This window comes from Cherax quadricarinatus, chromosome 43 (genome assembly GCF_038502225.1).
Source record: "Cherax quadricarinatus isolate ZL_2023a chromosome 43, ASM3850222v1, whole genome shotgun sequence".
Taxonomy (NCBI): Eukaryota; Metazoa; Arthropoda; class Malacostraca; order Decapoda; family Parastacidae; genus Cherax; species Cherax quadricarinatus.
The window spans coordinates 27,770,687-27,794,166 of record NC_091334.1 but is presented as its reverse complement, the minus strand read 5'-3'; the positions used below and the strand labels follow the sequence as shown (position 1 = coordinate 27,794,166).

The 23,480-nt window shown below is 40.7% G+C and overlaps 1 protein-coding gene across 8 annotated transcripts in view; it reads right to left on the bottom strand.

Moving 5' to 3' along the window:
* Positions 1 to 23,480, bottom strand: part of LOC128694093 (uncharacterized) — a 188,012-nt gene that overhangs the window by 2,598 nt on the left and 161,934 nt on the right. For all 8 annotated transcript variants that reach the window (XM_070093799.1, XM_070093800.1, XM_070093801.1 and 5 more), the window contains 2 exons: positions 9,819 to 10,126; positions 8,796 to 9,518 (listed from right to left, as the gene is read on the bottom strand). In XM_070093799.1, coding sequence (XP_069949900.1) covers positions 8,796 to 9,518; positions 9,819 to 10,126 — 1,031 coding nt within the window. The remainder of the gene's footprint in view (positions 1 to 8,795; positions 9,519 to 9,818; positions 10,127 to 23,480) is intronic.

Below are 23,480 nucleotides of genomic sequence, written 5' to 3'. Positions count from 1 at the left end.
TAAATTATGGGGAATTAAATACAAAATGTAAAGTGACACAGTTACTTTTTGCTGATGATACTGTGCTTATGGGAGATTCTAAAGAAAAATTGCAGAGGTTAGTGGACGAATTTGGGAGTGTGTGTAAAGGTAGAAAGTTGAAAGTGAACATAGAAAAGAATAAGGTGATGAGAGTATCAAATGATTTAGATAAAGAAAAATTGGATATCAAATTGGGGAGGAGGAGTATGGAAAAAGTGAATGTTTTCAGATACTGTATTTGGGAGTTGACGTGTCAGCGGATGGATTTATGAAGGATGAGGTTAATCATAGAATTGATGAAGGAAGAAAGGTGAGTGGTGCATTGAGGTACATGTGGAGGCAAAAAAATGTTATCTATGAAGGCAAAGAAGGAAATGTATGAAAGTATAGTAGTACCAGCACTCTTATATGGGTGTGAAGCTTGGGTTGAAAATGCTGCAGCGAGGAGGCAGTTGGAGGCAGTGGAGATGTCCTGTCTAAGGGCAATGTGTTTATCTGGAGTTTATCTGGAGAGAGTTCCGGGGGTCAACGCCCCCGCGGCCCGGTCTGTGACCAGGCCTCCTTAGGTCAGTGTCCCAGGATGCGACCCACACCAGTCGACTAACACCCAGGTACCCATTTTACTGATGGGGAACATAGACAACAGGTGGAAAGAAACACGTCCAATGTTTCTACTCTGGCTGGGAATCGAACCCAGGCCCTCACCGTGTGAAGCGAGAGCGTGGTGTAAATATTATGCAGAAAATTCGGAGTGTGGAAATTAGGAGGTGTGGAGTTAATAAAAGTATTAATCAGAGGGCTGAAGAGGGTTTGTTGAGGTGGTTTGGTAATTTAGAGAGGATGGATCAAAGTAGAATGACATGGAGAGCGTATAAATCTGTAGGGGAAGGAAGGCGGGGTAGGGGTCGTCCTCACAAAGGTTGGAGGGAGGGGGTAAAGGAGGTGTTGTGGGCGAGGGGTTTGGACATCCAGCAAGCGTGTTAGATAGGAGTGAATAGAGACAAATGATATTTGGGACCTGACGAGCTGTTGGAGTGTGAGCAGGGTAATATTTAGTGAAGGGATTCAGGGAAATTGGTTATTTTTATATAGCCGGACTTGAGTCCTAGAAATGGGAAGTACAATGCCTGCATTCTAAAGGAGAGGTTCGGGATATTAGCAGTTTGGAGGGTTATGTTGTGTATCTTTATACGTATATGCTTCTAAACTGTTGTGCTCTGAGCACCTCTGCAAAAACAGTGATTATGTGTGAGTGAGGTGAAAGTGTTGAATGATGATGAAAGTATTTTCTTTTTGGGGATTTTCTTTCTTTTTGGGTCACCCTGCCTCGGTGGGAGATGGCCGACTTGTTAAATATATATATATATATATATATATATATATATATATATATATATATATATATATATATATATATATATATATATATACATACATATTTTGCCAGAAAGGTGTAAAGCACCCTTCTGGCAAGACAGTGATGGAGTGAATGATGGTGAAAGTTTTTCTTTTTCGGGCTACCCTGCCTTGGTGGGAGTCGGCCGGTGTGATAATAATAAAAAAAAAATACATATTTCTTTCTTTCAACACACCGGCCATATCCAACCGAGGCGGGGTGGCCCAAAAGGGAAAAACGAAAGTTTCTCCTTTCAAATATTACTAGTAATATATACAGGAGAAGGGGTTACTAGCCCCTTACTCCCGGCATTTTAGTTGCCTCTTACAACACGCATGGCTTACGGAGGAAGAACTCTGTTCCACTTCCCCATGGAGATAAGAGGAAATAAACAAGAACAAGAACTAGAAAGAAAATAGAAGAAAACCCAGAGGGGTATGTACATATACGCTTGTACATGTATGTGTAGTGTGGCCTGGTGGCTAAAGCTTCCGCTTCACACACGGAGGGCCCGGGTTCGATTCCCGGCGGGTGGAAACATTTCGACACGTTTCCTTACACCTGTTGTCCTGTTCACCTAGCAGCAAATAGGTACCTGGGTGTCAGTCGACTGGTGTGGGTCGCATCCTGGGGGACAAGATTAAGGACCCCAATGGAAATAAGTTAGACAGTCCTCGATGACGCACTGACTTTCTTGGGTTATCCTGGGTGGCTAACCCTCCGGGGTTAAAAATCCGAACGAAATCTTATCTTATCTCTTAAGTAGCAAGACGTACCTGAAATCTTGCATGTTCACGAGACAGAAAAAAGGACACCAGCAATCCTACCATCATGTAAAACAATTACAGGCTTTCGTTTTACACTCACCTGGCAGGATGGTAGTACCTCCCTGGGCGGTTGCTGTCTACCAACCTACTATCTAGGATATATATTTATATATATATATATATATATATATATATATATATATATATATATATATATATATATATATATATATATACACAGGAGGGCCCCACTTATACGGCAGGTTAGGTTCCAGGCTACCGCCGTAAAGCGGAAACCGCCGTAAAGTGGAACACCCTTTTTTTCCACTTATAAATGCATACAAACACTAGATAACAAGTTTACACTAACATATATTAAGTTAGCAATAGAACCAGGCATCAAAAAACAATAAAAAAGTACAATACACACATAGTGCACTCATTACTTACCTTGAAATATTTATAGTCTTAATCTAGGGTGAGACAAGTAGTATTTATTGTAAGAAATCAAGTGTGGTATGTATGGTAATAGCCAGGCTACCTTACCAGGCCACCCCACCCACACATACTATTCTATGATATTTAAGCATCCCAGAGCGATAAAATGTATATACAGTTCACTCATTACTTACCTTAAAATATTTGTAGTCTTAATGTAGGGTCAGGAGTAAGTAAATGAGATAAAACGAATAAATGAGAGAGAGAAAGAATGAGTACATGAGAGGGGACAGGCGCAGAGTTATGTAAACAAACCAGGCGAAGGTAAGTTTTGTAAACGAAGTGTACACGTCTGGTTTGTGTACAAGTAGCCCTTGTGGCTTAGCGCTTCTTTTTGATTATAATAATAATAATTGTGTACAAGTTACATTGTGTACAGGTTGTCTCTACATTGATACGGTAGAATTAATAAAGAAGAACACTCCCATTCTCATGTAACATCATCTTGAGAAGAAATGAAGCTCTGAGTGAAGGCAATGGAAATAAGTCACTCTGACTTTTTTGGGTTATCCTAGGTTCTCTACACGTATGTTGTTATGTATGATAATCTATGTAACTGTATTTGTGTATACCTGAATAAACTTACTTACATACATACGAAAGGAATAATTTTCTACAGTTACCCCCAGTAACACATTTTCTCTTATGTTAGATTAGAGAAAATGTTATTCTTGCCGTCACTTGTACAAGTTATGTGGCTCCCACATCTTATATTTATGTTTATTTATTCTATTGTGGGGTGTATTTATCATCTTTTTATGTTATGTATCGTGTTTATTATATAATTTTGAAAAAAAATATCATGGATGGATTAATGAAAATGTGTATATTAACGTAATATACGACATTTAATGAGACTCGGTGAGTATTGTTATTATTATTATCATTTCTAATATGGCGTCACTTGTGCAAGTCATCTGCTACCACATCTCACATTTATGTTTATTTATTCTACTGTGGGGTGTATTTATCTTATTTATATGTTATGCATCGTGTTTATTATATAATTTTGAAAAAAATATCATGGATGAATTAATGAAAATGTGTATATTAACGTAATATACGACATTTAAATGACTCGATGATTATTATTATCATTACTAATATGACGTCTGGAGACATAAGACACTTACCAATTTTAATGTGTACCTGCATGCCAGCACAGTATGTAAGTTTATTTAGGTACAGGTATACATAAGTATAATTATCAGAGTATATATAAAATATGAAATAACTTTTAAAAACATTTGAAATTTTGGAGTTTCCAGACAAAATGGACAGACTTAGTGCTTACTGAGCTCATGGAGAATGTAAACAAACAGGGTGGGGTACGGTGACCGTATTAGAAAGTCAGGTGGGGGGAGCCGTATAGCGAGTTTTGGTCATAATTTGAAATGTCCGTATTAGCGGAACGCCATAAAGTGAAACGCCGTAAAGCAGGGCCTTCCTGTATATATATCTTACATAGCAGGCTGGTAGACAACAACCGCCCAGGGAGGTACTACCGTCCTGCCAAGTGAGTGTAAAACAAAAGCCTGTAATTGTTTTACATGATGGTAGGATTTCTGGTGTCTTTTTTCTGTCTCATAAACATGCAAGATTTCAGATACGTCTTGCTACTTCTACTTACACTTAGATCATACTGCACATACATGTACAAGCATATATATACACACCCCTCTAGGTTTTCTTCTATTTTCTTACTAGTTCTTGTTTATTTCCTTTTATCTCTATGGGGATTGGAACAGAATTCTTCCTCAGTAAGCCATGTGTGTCGTAAGAGTCGACTAAAATGCCGGGAGCAAGGGGCTAGTAACCCCTTCTCCTGTACACATTACTAAAGTTAAAAGAGAGACTTTAGTTTTTCTTTTTGGGCCACCCTGCCTCAGTGGACTAAAGCCAGTTTGTTGAAAGAAGAAGATATATATATATATATATATATATATATATATATATATATATATATATATATATATATATATATATATATATATATATATTTAACAAGTCGGCCATCTCCCACCGAGGCAGGGTGACCCAAAAAAGAAAGAAAATCCCCAAAAAGAAAATGCTTTCATCATTCAACACTTTCACCACACTCACACATACTCACTGTTTTTGCAGAGGTGCTCAGAATACAACAGTTTAGAAGCATATACGTATAAAGATACACAACATATCCCTCTAAACTGCCAATATCCCAAACTCCTCCTTTAAAGTGCAGGCATTGTACTTCCCATTTCCAGGACTCAAGTCTGACTATATGAAAATAACCGGTTTCCCTGAATCCCTTCACTAAATATTACCCTGCTCACACTCCAACAGATCGTCAGGTCCCAAGTACCATTCGTCTCCATTCACTCCTATCTAACACGCTCACGCACGCTTGCTGGAAGTCTAAGCCCCTTGCCCATAAAACCTCCTTTACCCCCTCTCTCCAACCCTTTCGAGGACGACCCCTACCTCGCCTTCCTTCCCCTATAGATTTATATGCTTTCCATGTCATTCTACTTTGATCCATTCTCTCTAAATGACCAAACCACCTCAACAACCCCTCTTCCACCCTCTGACTAATACTTTTATTAACTCCACACCTTTTCCTAATTTCCACACTCCGAATTTTCTGCATAATATTTACACCACACATTGCCCTTAGACAGGACATCTCCACTGCCTCCAACCGTCTCCTCACTGCTGCATTTACCACCCAAGCTTCACACCCATATAAGAGTGTTGGTACTACTATACTTTCATACATTCCTTCTTTGCCTCCATAGATAACGTTTTTTGACTCCACATATACCTCAATGCACGATTCACCTTTTTTCCCTCATCAATTCTGTGATTAACCTCATCCTTCATAAATCCATCTGCCGACACATCAACTCCCAAGTATCTGAAAACATTCACTCTTCCATACTCCTCTTCCCCAATTTGATATCCAATTTTTCTTTATCTAAATCATTTGATACCCTCATCACCTTACTCTTTTCTATGTTCACTTTCAACTTTCTACCTTTACACACATTCCCAAACTCATCCACTAACCTTTGCAATTTTTCTTTAGAATCTCCCATAAGCACAGTATCATCAGCAAAAAGTAACTGTGTTAATTCCCATTTTGAATTTGATTCCCCATAATTTAGTCCCACCCCTCTCCCGAACACCCTAGCATTTACTTCTTTTACAACCCCATCTATAAATATATTGAACAACCATGGTGACATTACATAAGAACATAAGAAATGAGGAACACTGCAGCAGGCCTGTTGGCCCATACTTGGCAGGTCCTTTACAATTCATCCCACTAACAAAACATTTGCCCAACCCAATTTTCAACGCTACCCAAGAAATAAGTTCTGATGTGCAAGTCCCACTCAAATCCAACCCCTCCCACTCATGTACTTATCCAACCTAAATTTGAAACTACCCAAAGTCCTAGCCTCAATAACCCAACTAGGTAGACTGTTCCACTCATCAACTACCCTATTTCCAAACCAATACTTTCCTATGTCCTTTCTAAATATAAACTTATCTAATTTAAATCCATTACTGTGGGTTCTCTCTTGGAAATATAAATACATATGCAGTATAATGTGATCCTTTGTTGACTACGTTTCACCCACACAGTGGGCTTTTTCAAGTCACAAACTGATCCCTGTCTAAGACCTACTTTTACCGGGAAGTAGTCTCCCTCTCTTCTACACACCCTAACCTGAGTCTCACTATCCTCATAAAAACTCTTTACAGCATTTAGTAACTTACCACCTATTCCATATACTTGCAACATCTGCCACATTGCTCCCCTATCCACTCTATCATATGCCTTTTCTAAATCCATAAATGCAATAAAAACTTCCCTACCTTTATCTAAATACTGTTCACATATATGCTTCAATGTAAACACTTGATCTACACATCCCCTACCCACTCTGAAACCTCCTTGCTCATCCGCAATCCTACATTCTGTCTTACCTCTAATTCTTTCAATTATAACCCTACCGTACACTTTTCCTGGTATACTCAATAAACTTATTCCTCTATAATTTTTACAATCTCTTTTGTCCCCTTTCCCTTTATATAAAAAGGACTATACATGCTCTCTACCAATCCCTAGGTACCTTCCCCTCTTTCATACATTTATTAAACAAAAGTACCAACCACTCCAACACTATATCCCCCCCTGCTTTTAACATTTCTGTCAGGATCCCATCAGTTCCAGCTGCTTTACCCCCTTTCATTCTACGTAATGCCTCGCGTACCTCCCCCACACTTACATTCTGTTCTTCTTCACTCCTAAAAGATGGTATACCTCCCTGACCAGTGCATGAAATTACCGCCTCCCTTTCTTCCTCAACATTTAAAAGTTCCTCAAAATATTCTCGCCATCTACCTAATACCTCCCTCTCCCCATCTACTAACTCCCCTACTCTGTTTTTAACTGACAAATCCATACTTTCCCTAGGCTTTCTTAACTTGTTTAACTCACTCCAAAAATTTTTCTTATTTCCATTAAAATTTCTTGACAGTGCCTCTCCCACTCTATCATCTGCTCTCCTTTTGCACTCTCTCACCACTCTCTTCACCTTTCTTTTACTCTCCATATACTCTGCTTTTCTTATAACACTTCTGCTTTGTAAAAACCTCTCATAAGCTAACTTTTTCTCTTTTATCATACCCTTTACTTCATCATTCCACCAATCACTCCTCTTTCCACCTGCCCCCACCCTCCTATAACCACGAACTTCTGCCCCACATTCTAATACTGCATTTTTAAAACTATTCCAACCCTCTTCAACCCCCCCACTACTCATCTTTGCACTAGCCCACCTTTCTGCCAACAGTCACTTATATCTCCCCCAAACTTCCTCCTCCCTTAGTTTATACACTTTCACCTCCCTCTTACTTGTTGTTGCCACCTTCCTCTTTTCCCATCTACCTCTTACTCTAACTGTAGCTACAACTAAATAATGATCCGATATATCAGTTGCCCCTCTATAAACATGCACATCCTGGAGCCTACCCATCAACCTTTTATCCACCAATACATAATCTAACAAACTACTTTCATTACGTGCTACATCATACCTTGTACAGTGGACCCCCGCATAACGATTACCTCCGAATGTGACCAATTATGTAAGTGTATTTATGTAAGTGCATTTGTACGTGTATGTTTGGGGGTCTGAAATGGACTAATCTACTTCACAATATTTCTTATGGGAACAAATTCGGTCAGTACTGGCACCTGAACATACTTCTGGAGTGAAAAAATATCGTTAACCGGGGGTCCACTGTATATTTATTTATCCTCTTTTTCATAAAATACGTATTACTTATTACCAAATCTCTTTCTACACATAGCTCAATTAAAGGCTCCCCATTTACATTTACCCCTGGCACCCCAAATTTACCTACTACTCCCTACATAACATTTTTACCCACTTTAGCATTGAAATCCCCAACCACCATTACTCTCACACTTGATTCAAAGCTCCCCACGCATTCACTCAACATTTCCCAAAATCTCTCTCTCTCCTCTACACTTCTTTCTTCTCCAGGTGCATACATGCTTACTATAACCCACTTTTCACATCCAATCTTTATTTTACTCCACATAATCCTTGAATTAATACATTTGTAGTCCCTCTTTTCCTGCCATAGCTTATTCTTCAACATTATTGCTACTCCTTCTTTAGCTCTAACTCTCTTTGAAACCCCTGACCTAATCCCATTTATTCCTCTCCATTGAAACTCTCCCACCCCCTTCAGCTTCGTTTCACTTAAAGCCAGGACATCCAGTTTCTTCTCATTCATAACATCCACAATCATCTCTTTCTTATCATCTGCACAACATCCACACACATTCAGACTTCCCACTTTGACAATTTTCTTCTTATTATTCTTTTTAGTAATCTTTACAGGAAAAGGGGTTACTAGCCCATTGTTCCCGGCATATATTTATTTATTTATTTATTTATTTATTTCAACACACTGGCCATATCCCACTGAGGCAAGGTGACCCAAAAAGAAAAAGAAAAGCTTTTCTTTTTAAGTCACCCTGGGAGTACAGCAGTGTGGGTAGGTGTAGTGAATTACATGCATAAACATACCTTTTCTTGAATGTAAACATATTCTTAATTGAGGTGCGGATGGAAGATTTCTTCTTACCACCGCTGCGGTGGTCGTTGGAATGTGGAGCCTCGGTCCAGGTTGACGGTTGAAGTTTTTTCTGCCCACCGTCCACATTATGAACACTGTGAGCAGAGGCCAGCGTATGGGTTGTCAGTGGTCTGTTGGCATCATTTGTGATGTGAGCTGGACGAGGCTCATTAAGGGTGGGTTCGCTAGCAGCAAGGTCGTCCCAGCGGCCTGACTCACGACTGGGACTGCTGTGCACCGTGACATCCACCACAGAGTGAGCGGAAGCCATCGATCGAGGAGCGTCTGATGCAACTAGTGACTGGGATGTGTGGTGGATGTGCGACAGTGGGCGTCGCGATGCCACGCTCTCACTGCGTGACCTGGCACGAGGCAGGTCGTTGGAGGGAGGTGAGGAGGCACTCTCCTGTGATCCGCTGCTGGAACTGGCTGACCCTCGAGGCAGTGATGATGACCGACCATCTAGGAACACTGATCTGGGATGACATGAAGGCTGTGTGGCACTACTGTGTGACCGCTGTGGGCTAGTAATGGTTTGAGCACAGCTGGCTGAGCGCTGTGCTCGTTCAGGGCTACAGACTAGGCTCATTCTTTCAGGGCTATAGGTAGGGCTGCTAGGGCTTATAGGTGGGCTGCCTATGGATGAGCTAGATCGTCGGGGTGACCGTCCGGCCCTATGAAAACAAACCCAATCAATAAGGTTCATATTCCATAATGTTCAAAATCAATGTCAAAACTCAGCTTTGTTAAAAAAAACTAGTCACTACCATCCACAGTATGGATATGAGGTGCACAATAAACTAGTCAATAATCTATTTTTGATGATTTAAAGCCTATCAGCCAAATAAAAATAATATTAATAGAAACAATGATAATAATAATTAGAAGGAGAAGAAAAAAGGAAGAGGTGGTTTTATACAGGAAAAATTAAATTTGTTTTCCTCTTGGATTGACTTTGATATTGTTTACTGGACCTGTGATGTGTGGGCGGTGGTGGTTGGTGGGGCTGTGGGTGGTGGTGCGAAGGTCCAGGAGCTGCACCATGGGGAGACAGCTGGGCATGCACCAGCTGGAATGAATGTTCCATCGAGTCGTTCAGGCGGGCTAGAAAATCCCTGAGGCGATCTAGGCAGCAGTGTAAGTGTTGGTAGTCTGGGTGTTGGGGCTCAGTATATTTCAATAACTGTTTCATCAATAAGATGTACCGAGGTACACGTTGTACTGGGGTCAGCAGGAAGGCTCCAAGGTCCAGTCCACCACATGCTGGCTGCTCTAAACACCCCTGAAACACAGTACATCATTAGCAGGTTGTACTGGACTCAGTAGTAAGACACTAAAGTCCAGTCCGCCACTCACTGATCATCCTAGATAGGGACCTAAAAAGTATTCGTTAAGTGAAACTCATTCCCCATAAAAGCCCATATTATAGCATGAGATGTAGACCAGAATTATAATACAGTCATCTCTCTTAACCCTTCGAGGGTCGACAGGACCTCTCTGAAACTCGTTCTCAGGGTCAGCCAAATTTAAAAAAAAAAAAATTATTTTCTCTTACGAAAAGATAAAGAATCTTTTCCCGTTCATAAGGACACCAAAAGTTTGAAATTTGATGGAAAACTTACGGAATTATGCTCTCACAAAGTTAGCTGTCTCGGCGATGTTTACGCATCGGCGATTTTGCCCACTTTGAGCCCCATTTTCGGCCAATTCCACTGTACTAGTCGACAAAAAACATGAATATTTCGCTAGAACTCCATTTTTTCTATCGAATGGGTGTAAGAAACCACCCATTTATGAAATTCAACTATCCAGTACAGTGGTCAGAATTTAGCAATTTTGCCAATTTCACACAAATTTCAAAAGATGCCAATTTCCGAATAGGGTCCAGAATAAACAAGAAAGACATTCCTGGCACTAAAATGACATTTCCTCTGGTCATTAGTCACGTCTCAAGGCCCTTCTTATATTCTTTTGCTTTCCACTTTGAATTTTTATTCTCACAAAAAATATAAGATTTACTGTTATGCAGACTACTGCATTAGTGTAAAAAATGGTATAAATATTATTGGTGCACTTGTGAAAGAATATTAGACTCACCAGTTGACGTGTATTGCACGCTTGGCACGATTTGTTTACTTTTGAAATTTGGTAAAAATCGAACATTTCTGCTACTTTGAACTCAATTTCAAGGTACCTTTCATTGTAAAACCAGTCAAAATCATCTCAATTTCTGTAATATGTCTTCCATTCTATAAAATGAGACCAAGAAAACTAGAATACAACAATAAATACCATACGAAAATACAGTGCAAAGTCGCTATTTTATTCCAAAAAAATGGTCAGTTTTTTTTTTCTCATTATGCACTGTGTGCTGCAGGATTCTTTTTAGACTGTGCACACTGACCACATAGACCCATTCTTTCATATGAAGGCCTACCAGCTTTCTCCCACTAGATTTGAGGGCGCTAGAATTTAGGCGTACTAGTACGTCAAAAACCCTGGGTCGTAAGCCGTACTAGTATGTCCGAAACCCTCAAAGGGTTAAAGGCAGGCTCCTCTATATACAGTCATCTCTCTATGCAATTTTCTCATAAATCCAACTGAAAAACTTCATCATAAATTTAAAAGAATGTACAGTTTAGTTTTTTTTAGTTTGATATGTTTATTATGCACCCCATACCCGTCCTGTGGGCGGTAGTCAAAAGATTACAGAGGTACATAATGAGTCCAGGGACTGGGCTCCAAAGTTTTGATAACTGAACAAGGTACAAAGGTAATGAACTCCAGGTAGATCTGGTCACAATCATGGCAAGTTACAAAGGTAATGAACCATCTACACTCCTATACATGGTTACAATCATGAACACAGTGAAGGCTTTTTGTGGCATATGCTGAGTATGTTACATTTTATGGATGTCCATCACACAACCATGTGGCTTGGCCTCAGTGTAGCAGTTCTAAGGCTTCACTGTTGTGCTTATTTTTCAGTTCAACCTTGCCAACCACATGAAAGCCAGCTACTTCAGCCAAGGTGATGTCTCACCTCTCCACCTGTCTGAGTGGCAGACTCCCACAGACACTGGTCATGACCACTCCTACTGTGAGTGGCTCTGGGTCATATTATTTCACTTCTCTATTCATTAACACTGTATGTACATGGTGTAAACATTGGTGACAGAATAAACAGGTAAAGAAATCTACCCTCTGCTGTGATTGCCTTACCATTGCTCTGCTCTGCTCTGCTGACTGCCTTGTTTGGCTGACTTAATTATGACCAGGTGCAGAAGACAATTAGAGTACCGCCTGTGTTTGTAATACCTTTCCAAATTATTCTATTTTCAGTGCTTATTTGCAATGATGTTCACAAGAAGTTGACTGTATATACAGGGGTTTTATAGAAAAGTTGACTGTATATAGAGCAGCTTTATAAGAGAACTGGCTATATGTACAGGAGCTTTATATAATCTTTACTGGAAGAATATAACAGTGCACACTCAGCTCACACACTGAGGTCCATGGTTCGATCCCTGGTATGGGTATAAACATTGGGGCATATTTCCTTAACACACCTGCTGTCTCTGTTCACATAGCAGTAAGTAGGTACCTGGATGTTAGCTAACTGGTACGGGTCACATCTTGGGGGCAAAATTAACCAAATTTTCCTGAAATACTCTGCATTACCAGGGGCTTTTTATATAGTAAAGTGATGTCAACTCTGGTTTGTATAAGCTGTATCATGTACTTGTAGAAATAAATATTACTATTATTATTATTATCAGCCAGCAAGATTAAGGTACACTGGGATTCAAGGAAGCAAACGATTCCTTCAGCTTGCTACTGTGTGGTAATGTGTAAAGCTATTTTCAGTATAAACCCATGGTTATTTATAGCTCTAAGCATCCCAGTACTTTGAAAGTTATAGATAAATTCACCTTACTCATTATTTAGAAGTTAAACCAGTCAGCATGGATGACAGAGCAATTATTTAGAAGTTAAACCAGTCAGCATGGATGACAGAGCAATTATTTATTGACTGGTTTAAGCATCACTTTACTCCTGAACTCATGTTTTACCAGTGGAGTGAGAACCTTGAAGTCAAAGTTCTCTTCACTCTTGATAATTCTAGTACTCATCCAGATCTCTCAGTGGATGTACATCCACATGCAAAAGTTGTATTTTGACCACCAAATAAAATATCCTTAACACAACCATTGGATCATGGAGTTAGGAAATTTAAGAGTAACTACACATGAAAAGTCATGTGGAAACTTGTTGCAGCAATGGTTGCTGGCTCTGAGCTTGCAGTGCCAGACTTCTAGCTTAAATATGGCACTGCAGGTGCCATAGTGTCAAAAGTGCATGGAACAAAGTGCCCGAGTCAATGTTGAATGCTGCCTGGAGAACATTATGACCTGGTGTGTTTAATACTTTCACAGGTTATGACCTGATGTGTTCAATACTTTCACAGGTTATGACCAGATGTGTTCAATATTTTCACAGGTTATGACCTGGTGTAGTCAATACTTCCACAGGTTATGACCTGATGCAGTCAATACTTCCATAGGTTATGACCTGGTGTGGTCAATGCTTCTACAGGTTATGATAATGGTAGCTTTATAGTGGTAACTTTTTATTAAAAATACTGCAATGGTAGCTTTAAAAATATCATAAAGGTAGCTTTAAAAATAATATAATGTTAGCTATGGAAGTATTATAATAGCTCAACCAATGATCCACAACCATCGACATAAACCAGCAACCAGAATTCACGGTAAGAAACAATGGTTATGTAACCTTTGTAGATATGTTCTACTATGCATAAAACATCAACTACGATTACTTTACAATTACATTATTATGATTATCTTTTATAATGTTGAGACGAGAAGAAATTTATTTGACATTTTTATAGGTTTGAGAATGTATCCCTATTTTTCCCATATATTCTTCACTTCACTTTACACAGCCTTTTAAGTTTAGTTTAATATGTTTATTATGCACCCCATACCCATCCTGTGGGCGGTAGTCAAAAGATTACAGAGGTACATAATTGGTCCAGGGACTGGACTCCAAAGTTTTGATAGCTGAGCAAGTTACAGAGGTAATGAACTCACAATTTACAAAGGTAATGAACTCACAATTTACAAAGGTAATGAACTCACAATTTACAAAGGTAATGAACTCCAGGTAGGTCTGGTCACAATCATGTCAAGTTACAAAGGTATTTACAGATTACAGAGGTAAGTAATGGGTCCAGGGACTGGGCCCCCAAAGTTTTGATAGCTGAACTAGGTACAAAGGTAATGAGCTCACAAGTTACAAAGGTAATGAATTCTGTAGAATGGTAACTTACGTTTATACATGGCTACAATCATGAACAAATTATAGTGTAATGAGCAATTCGCACTTCCACACCCGGTCACAACTGTAATGAGTTATTGGTGCAAATATTGATTGTTGAGTCACACACACACCACACACACACACACACACACACACACACACACACACACACACACACACACACACACACACACACACACACACACACACACACACCTGAGAACAGCATTCCGATACCTTAGTAAGGAATCATTCAAGACACTGTACACCGTGTATGTCAGGCCCATACTGGAGTATGCAGCACCTGTTTGGAACCCACACTTGATAAAGCACGTCAAGAAACTAGAGAAAGTACAAAGGTTTGCGACAAGGTTAGTTCCAGAGCTAAGGGGAATGTCCTATGAGGAAAGATTAAGGGAAATCGGCCTGACCACACTGGAGGACAGGAGGGTCAGGGGAGACATGATAACGACATATAAAATACTGCGTGGAATAGACAAGGTGGACAAAGACAGGATGTTCCAGGGAGGGGACACAGAAACAAGAGGCCACAATTGGAAGTTGAAGACACAAATGAGTCAGAGAGATAGTAGGAAGTATTTCTTCAGTCATAGAGTTGTAAGGCAGTGGAATAGCCTAGAAAATGACGTAGTGGAGGCAGGAACCATACACAGTTTTAAGACGAGGTTTGATAAAGCTCATGGAGCGGGGAGAGAGAGGGCCTAGTAGCAACCGGTGAAGAGGCGGGGCCAGGAGCTAGGACTCGACCCCTGCAACCACAAATAGGTGAGCACACACACAACCACAAATAGGTGAGTACACACACACACACACACACACACACACACACACACACACACACACACACACACACACACACACACACACACACACACACTTTAGTTTAATATCTTTATTATGCACCCCATACCCATCCTGTGGGCGGTAGTCAAAAGATTACAAAGGTACATAATGGGTCCAGTGACTGGACCCCAAAGTTATGATAGCTGAACTAGTTACAAAGGTAATGAACTCCAGGTAGATCTGGTCACAATCATGGCAAGTTACAGAGGTAATGAATCAGCTCCACTCCTATACATGGTTACAGTCATGAACAAATTACAAAGTAATGAACCACTGATACGTCCACACCTGGTCACAATTGTAATGAGTTATAAATACAAATATTAAGTGGTTCATACACCCACACTAGCGCGTGCGCACACACATACACACACCAGGGCGCACGCACGGACATGTGCACACGAGCGTACAAATACATGCATACACACAAGGACGCACACCCACACACACCCACACACACACACACACCCACACACACACACACCAACACCCACACACACACCCTCACACACACCCACACACACCCTCACACACACCCACACACACACACCCACACATGCACACACACTGACATGTATTGTGTGCAAAGTCATGGAGAAGATTATCAGGAGGAGAGTGGTCGAACATCTGGAAAGGAACAAGATTATAAATGAAAACCAGCATGGGTTCATGGAAGGCAAATCTTGTATCACAAACCTCCTGGAGTTTTATGACAAGGTAACAGAAGTAAGACACGAGAGAGAGGGGTGGGTAGATTGCATTTTCCTAGACTGCAGGAAGGCCTTTGACACAGTTCCCCACAAGAGATTAGTGCAGAAGCTGGAGGATCAGGCACACGTAAAAGGGAGGGCACTGCAATGGATAAGGGAATACCTGACAGGGAGGCAGCAACGAGTCATGGTACGTGAAGAGGTATCACAGTGGGTGCCTGTTACGAGCGGGGTCCCACAGGGGTCAGTTCTAGGACCAGTGCTATTTTTGATATATGTGAACGACATGATGGAAGGAATAGACTCTGAAGTGTCCCTGTTCGCAGATGACGTGAAGTTGATGAGAAGAATTAAATCGGACGAGGATGAGGCAGGACTGCAAAGAGACCTGGACAGGCTGGACATGTGGTCCAGCAACTGGCTTCTCGAATTCAATCCAGCCAAATGCAAAGTCATGAAGATTGGGGAGGGGCAAAGAAGACCGCTGACAGAGTATAGGCTAGGTGGACAAAGACTACAGACCTCACTCAGGGAGAAAGACCTTGGGGTGACCATAACACCGAGCACATCACCGGAGGCACACATCAACCAAATAACCGCTGCAGCATACGGGCGCCTGGCAAACCTGAGAATAGCGTTCCGATACCTTAATAAGGAATCGTTCAAGACACTGTACACTGTGTATGTTAGGCCCATACTGGAGTATGCAGCACCAGTCTGGAACCCACACCTGGTCAAGCACATCAAGAAGTTAGGGAAAGTACAAAGGTTTGCAACAAGGCTAGTCCCAGAGCTCAAGGGAATGTCGTATGAGGAAAGGTTAAGGGAAATCGGACTGACGACACTGGAGGACAGAAGGGTCAGGGGAGACATGATAACGACATACAAGATACTGCGGGGAATAGACAAGGTGGACAGAGATAGGATGTTCCAGAGAGGGGACACAGGGACAAGGGGTCACAACTGGAAGCTGAAGACTCAGACGAGTCACAGGGACGTTAGGAAGTATTTCTTCAGTCATAGAGTTGTCAGCAAGTGGAATAGCCTAGCAAGTGAAGTAGTGGAGGCAGGAACCATACATAGTTTTAAGAAGAGGTATGACAAAGCTCAGGAAGCAGAGAGAGAGAGGATCCAGTAGCGATCAGTGAAGAGGCGGGGCCAGGAGCTGAGTCTCGACCCCTGCAACCACAATTAGGTGAGTACAATTAGGTGAGTACACACACACCCACACCCACACACACACACACACACACACACACACACACACACAAACACACACACACACACAAACACACACACACACACACACACACACACACACACACACACACACACACACACACACACACACACACACACACACACACACACATGGTAATGCATTATTTACAGCTAGCAAAGTCAGGGTATTTCTCCAGAATGGTCTGCAATATACCACTGTGGATAAAATACTTTGCCATTTCTTGAACATTTCTGAGTGAGTTGTTTCTAAATTCATTAATTTGATCACACTCCAGTACATAATGACGCAAGGTGTGACAATAGTCCATCTGGCAAAGTTTACATTTCGTTTGGTCTACATCTGGTGGTGGTGATTTAACCTGCCAAAGATATTTGTAACCCAGCCGGAGCTGGGCAGTAGCGACATCCAAGAGTCTGCTTATCTTGTTGGATGCACCATAGACATGTGGCTCCTCCTGCATGATGGAATGATGATAGATGGACTGACTTGTGTCAATCTCCCTAAGTCTTAAGTCAATAAAGTTCATTTGAAGTTCTTTTCGTATTATTGTTCTCAAACTGCTAACTGACAACCCAAGATTGTAATCTACCCCCTCTTTGAAAGCATACAGCTTAGCCAATTTATCAGTTCTATCATGCATCTGAAGACCAATGTGAGATGGAATCCAGAGCATGTGCACTCTGACTCCACTGTCCACAATCTTACCATACCTATGTCTGGCTTCTGACACAAGCAAGCCACAATTTATACTTAATGAGTTGAGAGCATTTATGGATGACAGAGAATCAGTTACAATTAAAGTGTCAACCTTAGATACATGGACACATTTGAGTGCAAGGAGTATGGCAAACAGTTCTGTTTGAAGGGTAGAGGCCCAGTTATTGATGCGTGCTCCAATTTCTTTATGAGAGCCATCACTCTGTGTGACAACAGCAGCACTACCAGCTGCACCAGTGGACTGGTGAACAGGACCATCAACGTAAATAATTTGTGAAAGAGTGTTCTGTGTGACTAAGTTATCAATACAGCTTAAGGCATCATGTTTGGCTTCAAGACGAAGCTTTGGTTGTGATTTAAGAAGAGTTTTGGGGGGAAATGGAGGAATGGTAGGTTGGAATGGGGTAATATCCCATGGAGCAGGGAAATGTCTCTATTGTCCAACTTGATATAGATCATGTAGCTGGTTCATGCGGAGGTCAGTTCCAGTTTTTTCGATCCATCTGGAAGGATGTTCACCAGTGCTGAGGAAAGTTTGGAGGGCTTCTGTGCAGGGGTTTGAATGGGCTAGCCTAAGCATATTGACCCCAATAAGGATATTTCTTTCAGTAACACGATCTCTAATGCTTGGAATATTAAGTTCTTTCCGCATATTTAAAATTTTGGCAGAACGAGGGCATCCTAGGATGATCCTCATTGCTTCGTTTTGCAGTTTTTCCAGCCCTCCGAGCTTCCAGTCAGACACGAGTGCAAGTAGTGGCGCCGCATAATCAACCAATGATCTAATATAAGCAAGATACATCATTTTCACAATTTTAACATTAGCACCATACCTGGGATGAAAACCTGCTACAACTCTAAGTGCTCTCAGCCTTTCTTTGTATTGGCGACAAAGTCTCGTTACAACAGGAAAATAGTGATAAATAGGTTAATCATATGTGAATTTATTTATTTATTTATTTATTTATTTTATGTCTTTGCAAACAGTACATTGAGATTTTATATTTACAATAGTGGGTTGCAATGCAAAGAGAGCCTCTATTATGCCTAGGCATTATGGACCAACTTAATGTTATTGACTTACAGACTACTAAACACTAAGGATTATATCATAATTGTACAGTAGGATTGTAATTATTTCATAGTTGAACAGTAGATTATTAATTGTAAGTGAATTAAATTTGTATAAGACAAAGGATATATTCATATAGTCTAAAATGCTTTTTGTGAAAACAATAGTTCAATTATATTCCAGTCAACAATGGATAAAAGATTCTAAGTGGTTGTTTCAGTTATGATGTGGGAGGACATAGGTGAGTAAGTGTGTACTGAGTATTTAGCATTTAGTCTAGGGTGATTAAGTGGCTTTTGAGAAGAGTCTTAAATTGATTTTCAGACTGAGTTACTTTAATATCTTCTGGTAATGAATTCCATATTTTAGGGCCCTTTATGTGCATGGAGTTTTTATACAGTATGATATGGACATGTGGTATATCACAAAGAGATCTGTCTTGTGTTGTGGTCATGTGTCCTGTTTAAGTTGGTGAGGAGAAGTTTGAGTGGAGGGTTTATATTTGCGTGTATTGTTCTGTGTATGTAGTAGGCACATGAATAAGTATGGATGTTCTTAATGGTGAGCAGATTCAGATTTTTGAAAATTGGTGGAGTATGCTGGTGGGAGTGGGAATTCATTATCATTCTTACTGCTGCACTTTGCTGGGTTATGAGGGGTTTTAGGTGATTGGATGTTGTTGATCCCCATGCACAAATTCCATATGTAAGACAAGGGTATATGAGTGTATGGTACAGTGCCAGGAGAGCTGATTGTGGAATGTAGTACCTTATCTTGGATGGTATGTCTACAGTCTTGGAGATTTTCTTGGTGATTTGTTGTATGTGTGTCCGGAACTTAAGGCTACTGTCAAGGTGGATACCTAGGAATTTTCCCTCTGTGAGTCTTGTGACTGATGATGAATGAAATAGGTTTTATCAGTATTCATGGTAAGTTTATTAGTCATAATCCAGGCAGATATTTTCTGCAATTCAGCATTGACTGTGTTTGCTAGTATGACTGCATTTGGGTGGGAAAAGACATATGTAGTGTCATCTGCAAATAATATGGGTTTGAGTAGCTGTGATGCATTCAGTAGATCATTGATGTAGATGAGAAAGATGAGTGGCCCAAGGACCACCAAGTCATTTTCGTGTTTAATTTTATATTCATAATTATACTATAATAGGTAGTAGGTTGGTAGACAGCAACCACCCAGGGAAGTACTACCGTCCTGCCAGATGACTGTGAAACAAAAACCTGTAACTGTTTTGCATGATGGTAGGATTGCTGGTTTCTTTTTCTGTCTCATAAACACGCTAAGATAACAGGGATATCTTGCTACTCCTACTTACACTTTGGTCACACTTCACAGACACGCACATGCATATATATATATACATACATCTAGGTTTTTCTCCTTTTTCTAAATAGCTCTTGTTCTTTTTTATTTCTTCTATTGTCCATGGGGAAGTGGAAAAGAATCTTTCCTCCGTAAGCCATGCGTGTCGTATGAGGCGACTAAAATGCCGGGAGCAATGGGCTAGTAACCCCTTCTCCTGTATACAATTACTAAAAAAGAGAAGAAGAAAAACTTTATAAAACTGGGTTGCTTAAATGTGCGTGGATGTAGTGCGGATGACAAGAAAGAGATGATTGCTGATGTTATGAATGAAAAGAAGTTGGATGTCCTGGCCCTAAGCGAAACAAAGCTGAAGGGGGTAGGAAAGTTTCAGTGGGGGGAAATAAATGGGATTAAATCTGGAGTATCTGAGAGAGTTAGAGCAAAGGAAGGGGTAGCAGTAATGTTAAATGATCAGTTATGGAAGGAGAAAAGAGAATATGAATGTGTAAATTCAAGAATTATGTGGATTAAAGTAAAGGTTGGATGCGAGAAGTGGGTCATAATAAGCGTGTATGCACCTGGAGAAGAGAGGAATGCAGAGGAGAGAGAGAGATTTTGGGAGATGTTAAGTGAATGTATAGGAGCCTTTGAACCAAGTGAGAGAGTAATTGTGGTAGGGGACTTGAATGCTAAAGTAGGAGAAACTTTTAGAGAGGGTGTGGTAGGTAAGTTTGGGGTGCCAGGTGTAAATGATAATGGGAGCCCTTTGATTGAACTTTGTATAGAAAGGGGTTTAGTTATAGGTAATACATATTTTAAGAAAAAGAGGATAAATAAGTATACACGATATGATGTAGGGCGAAATGACAGTAGTTTGTTGGATTATGTATTGGTAGATAAAAGACTGTTGAGTAGACTTCAGGATGTACATGTTTATAGAGGGGCCACAGATATATCAGATCACTTTCTAGTTGTAGCTACACTGAGAGTAAAAGGTAGATGGGATACAAGGAGAATAGAAGCATCAGGGAAGAGAGAGGTGAAGGTTTATAAACTAAAAGAGGAGGCAGTTAGGGTAAGATATAAACAGCTATTGGAGGATAGATGGGCTAATGAGAGCATAGGCAATGGGGTCGAAGAGGTATGGGGTAGGTTTAAAAATGTAGTGTTAGAGTGTTCAGCAGAAGTTTGTGGTTACAGGAAAGTGGGTGCAGGAGGGAAGAGGAGCGATTGGTGGAATGATGATGTAAAGAGAGTAGTAAGGGAGAAAAAGTTAGCATATGAGAAGTTTTTACAAAGTAGAAGTGATGCAAGGAGGGAAGAGTATATGGAGAAAAAGAGAGAAGTTAAGAGAGTGGTGAAGCAATGTAAAAAGAGAGCAAATGAGAGAGTGGGTGAGATGTTATCAACAAATTTTGTTGAAAATAAGAAAAAGTTTTGGAGTGAGATTAACAAGTTAAGAAAGCCTAGAGAACAAATGGATTTGTCAGTTAAAAATAGGAGAGGAGAGTTATTAAATGGAGAGTTAGAGGTATTGGGAAGATGGAAGGAATATTTTGAGGAATTGTTAAATGTTGATGAAGATAGGGAAGCTGTGATTTCGTGTATAGGGCAAGGAGGAATAACATCTTGTAGGAGTGAGGAAGAGCCAGTTGTGAGTGTGGGGGAAGTTCGTGAGGCAGTAGGTAAAATGAAAGGGGGTAAGGCAGCCGGGATTGATGGGATAAAGATAGAAATGTTAAAAGCAGGTGGGGATATAGTTTTGGAGTGGTTGGTGCAATTATTTAATAAATGTATGGAAGAGGGTAAGGTACCTAGGGATTGGCAGAGAGCATGCATAGTTCCTTTGTATAAAGGCAAAGGGGATAAAAGAGAGTGCAAAAATTATAGGGGGATAAGTCTGTTGAGTGTACCTGGTAAAGTGTATGGTAGAGTTATAATTGAAAGAATTAAGAGTAAGACGGAGAATAGGATAGCAGATGAACAAGGAGGCTTTAGGAAAGGTAGGGGGTGTGTGGACCAGGTGTTTACAGTGAAACATATAAGTGAACAGTATTTAGATAAGGCTAAAGAGGTCTTTGTGGCATTTATGGATTTGGAAAAGGCGTATGACAGGGTGGATAGGGGGGCAATGTGGCAGATGTTGCAAGTGTATGGTGTAGGAGGTAGGTTACTGAAAGCAGTGAAGAGTTTTTACGAGGATAGTGAGGCTCAAGTTAGAGTATGTAGGAAAGAGGGAAATTTTTTCCCAGTAAAAGTAGGCCTTAGACAAGGATGTGTGATGTCACCGTGGTTGTTTAATATATTTATAGATGGGGTTGTAAGAGAAGTAAATGCGAGGGTCTTGGCAAGAGGCGTGGAGTTAAAAGATAAAGAATCACACACAAAGTGGGAGTTGTCACAGCTGCTCTTTGCTGATGACACTGTGCTCTTGGGAGATTCTGAAGAGAAGTTGCAGAGATTGGTGGATGAATTTGGTAGGGTGTGCAAAAGAAGAAAATTAAAGGTGAATACAGGAAAGAGTAAGGTTATGAGGATAACAAAAAGATTAGGTGATGAAAGATTGAATATCAGATTGGAGGGAGAGAGTATGGAGGAGGTGAACGTATTCAGATATTTGGGAGTGGACGTGTCAGCGGATGGGTCTATGAAAGATGAGGTGAATCATAGAATTGATGAGGGAAAAAGAGTGAGTGGTGCACTTAGGAGTCTGTGGAGACAAAGAACTTTGTCCTTGGAGGCAAAGAGGGGAATGTATGAGAGTATAGTTTTACCAATGCTCTTATATGGGTGTGAAGCGTGGGTGATGAATGTTGCAGCGAGGAGAAGGCTGGAGGCAGTGGAGATGTCATGTCTGAGGGCAATGTGTGGTGTGAATATAATGCAGAGAATTCGTAGTTTGGAAGTTAGGAGGAGGTGCGGGATTACCAAAACTGTTGTCCAGAGGGCTGAGGAAGGGTTGTTGAGGTGGTTCGGACATGTAGAGAGAATGGAGCGAAACAGAATGACTTCAAGAGTGTATCAGTCTGTAGTGGAAGGAAGGCGGGGTAGGGGTCGGCCTAGGAAGGGTTGGAGGGAGGGGGTAAAGGAGGTTTTGTGTGCGAGGGGCTTGGACTTCCAGCAGGCATGCGTGAGCGTGTTTGATAGGAGTGAATGGAGACAAATGGTTTTTAATACTTGACGTGCTGTTGGAGTGTGAGCAAAGTAACATTTATGAAGGGATTCAGGGAAACCGGCAGGCCGGACTTGAGTCCTGGAGATGGGAAGTACAGTGCCTGCACTCTGAAGGAGGGGTGTTAATGTTGCAGTTTAAAAACTGTAGTGTAAAGCACCCTTCTGGCAAGACAGTGATGGAGTGAATGA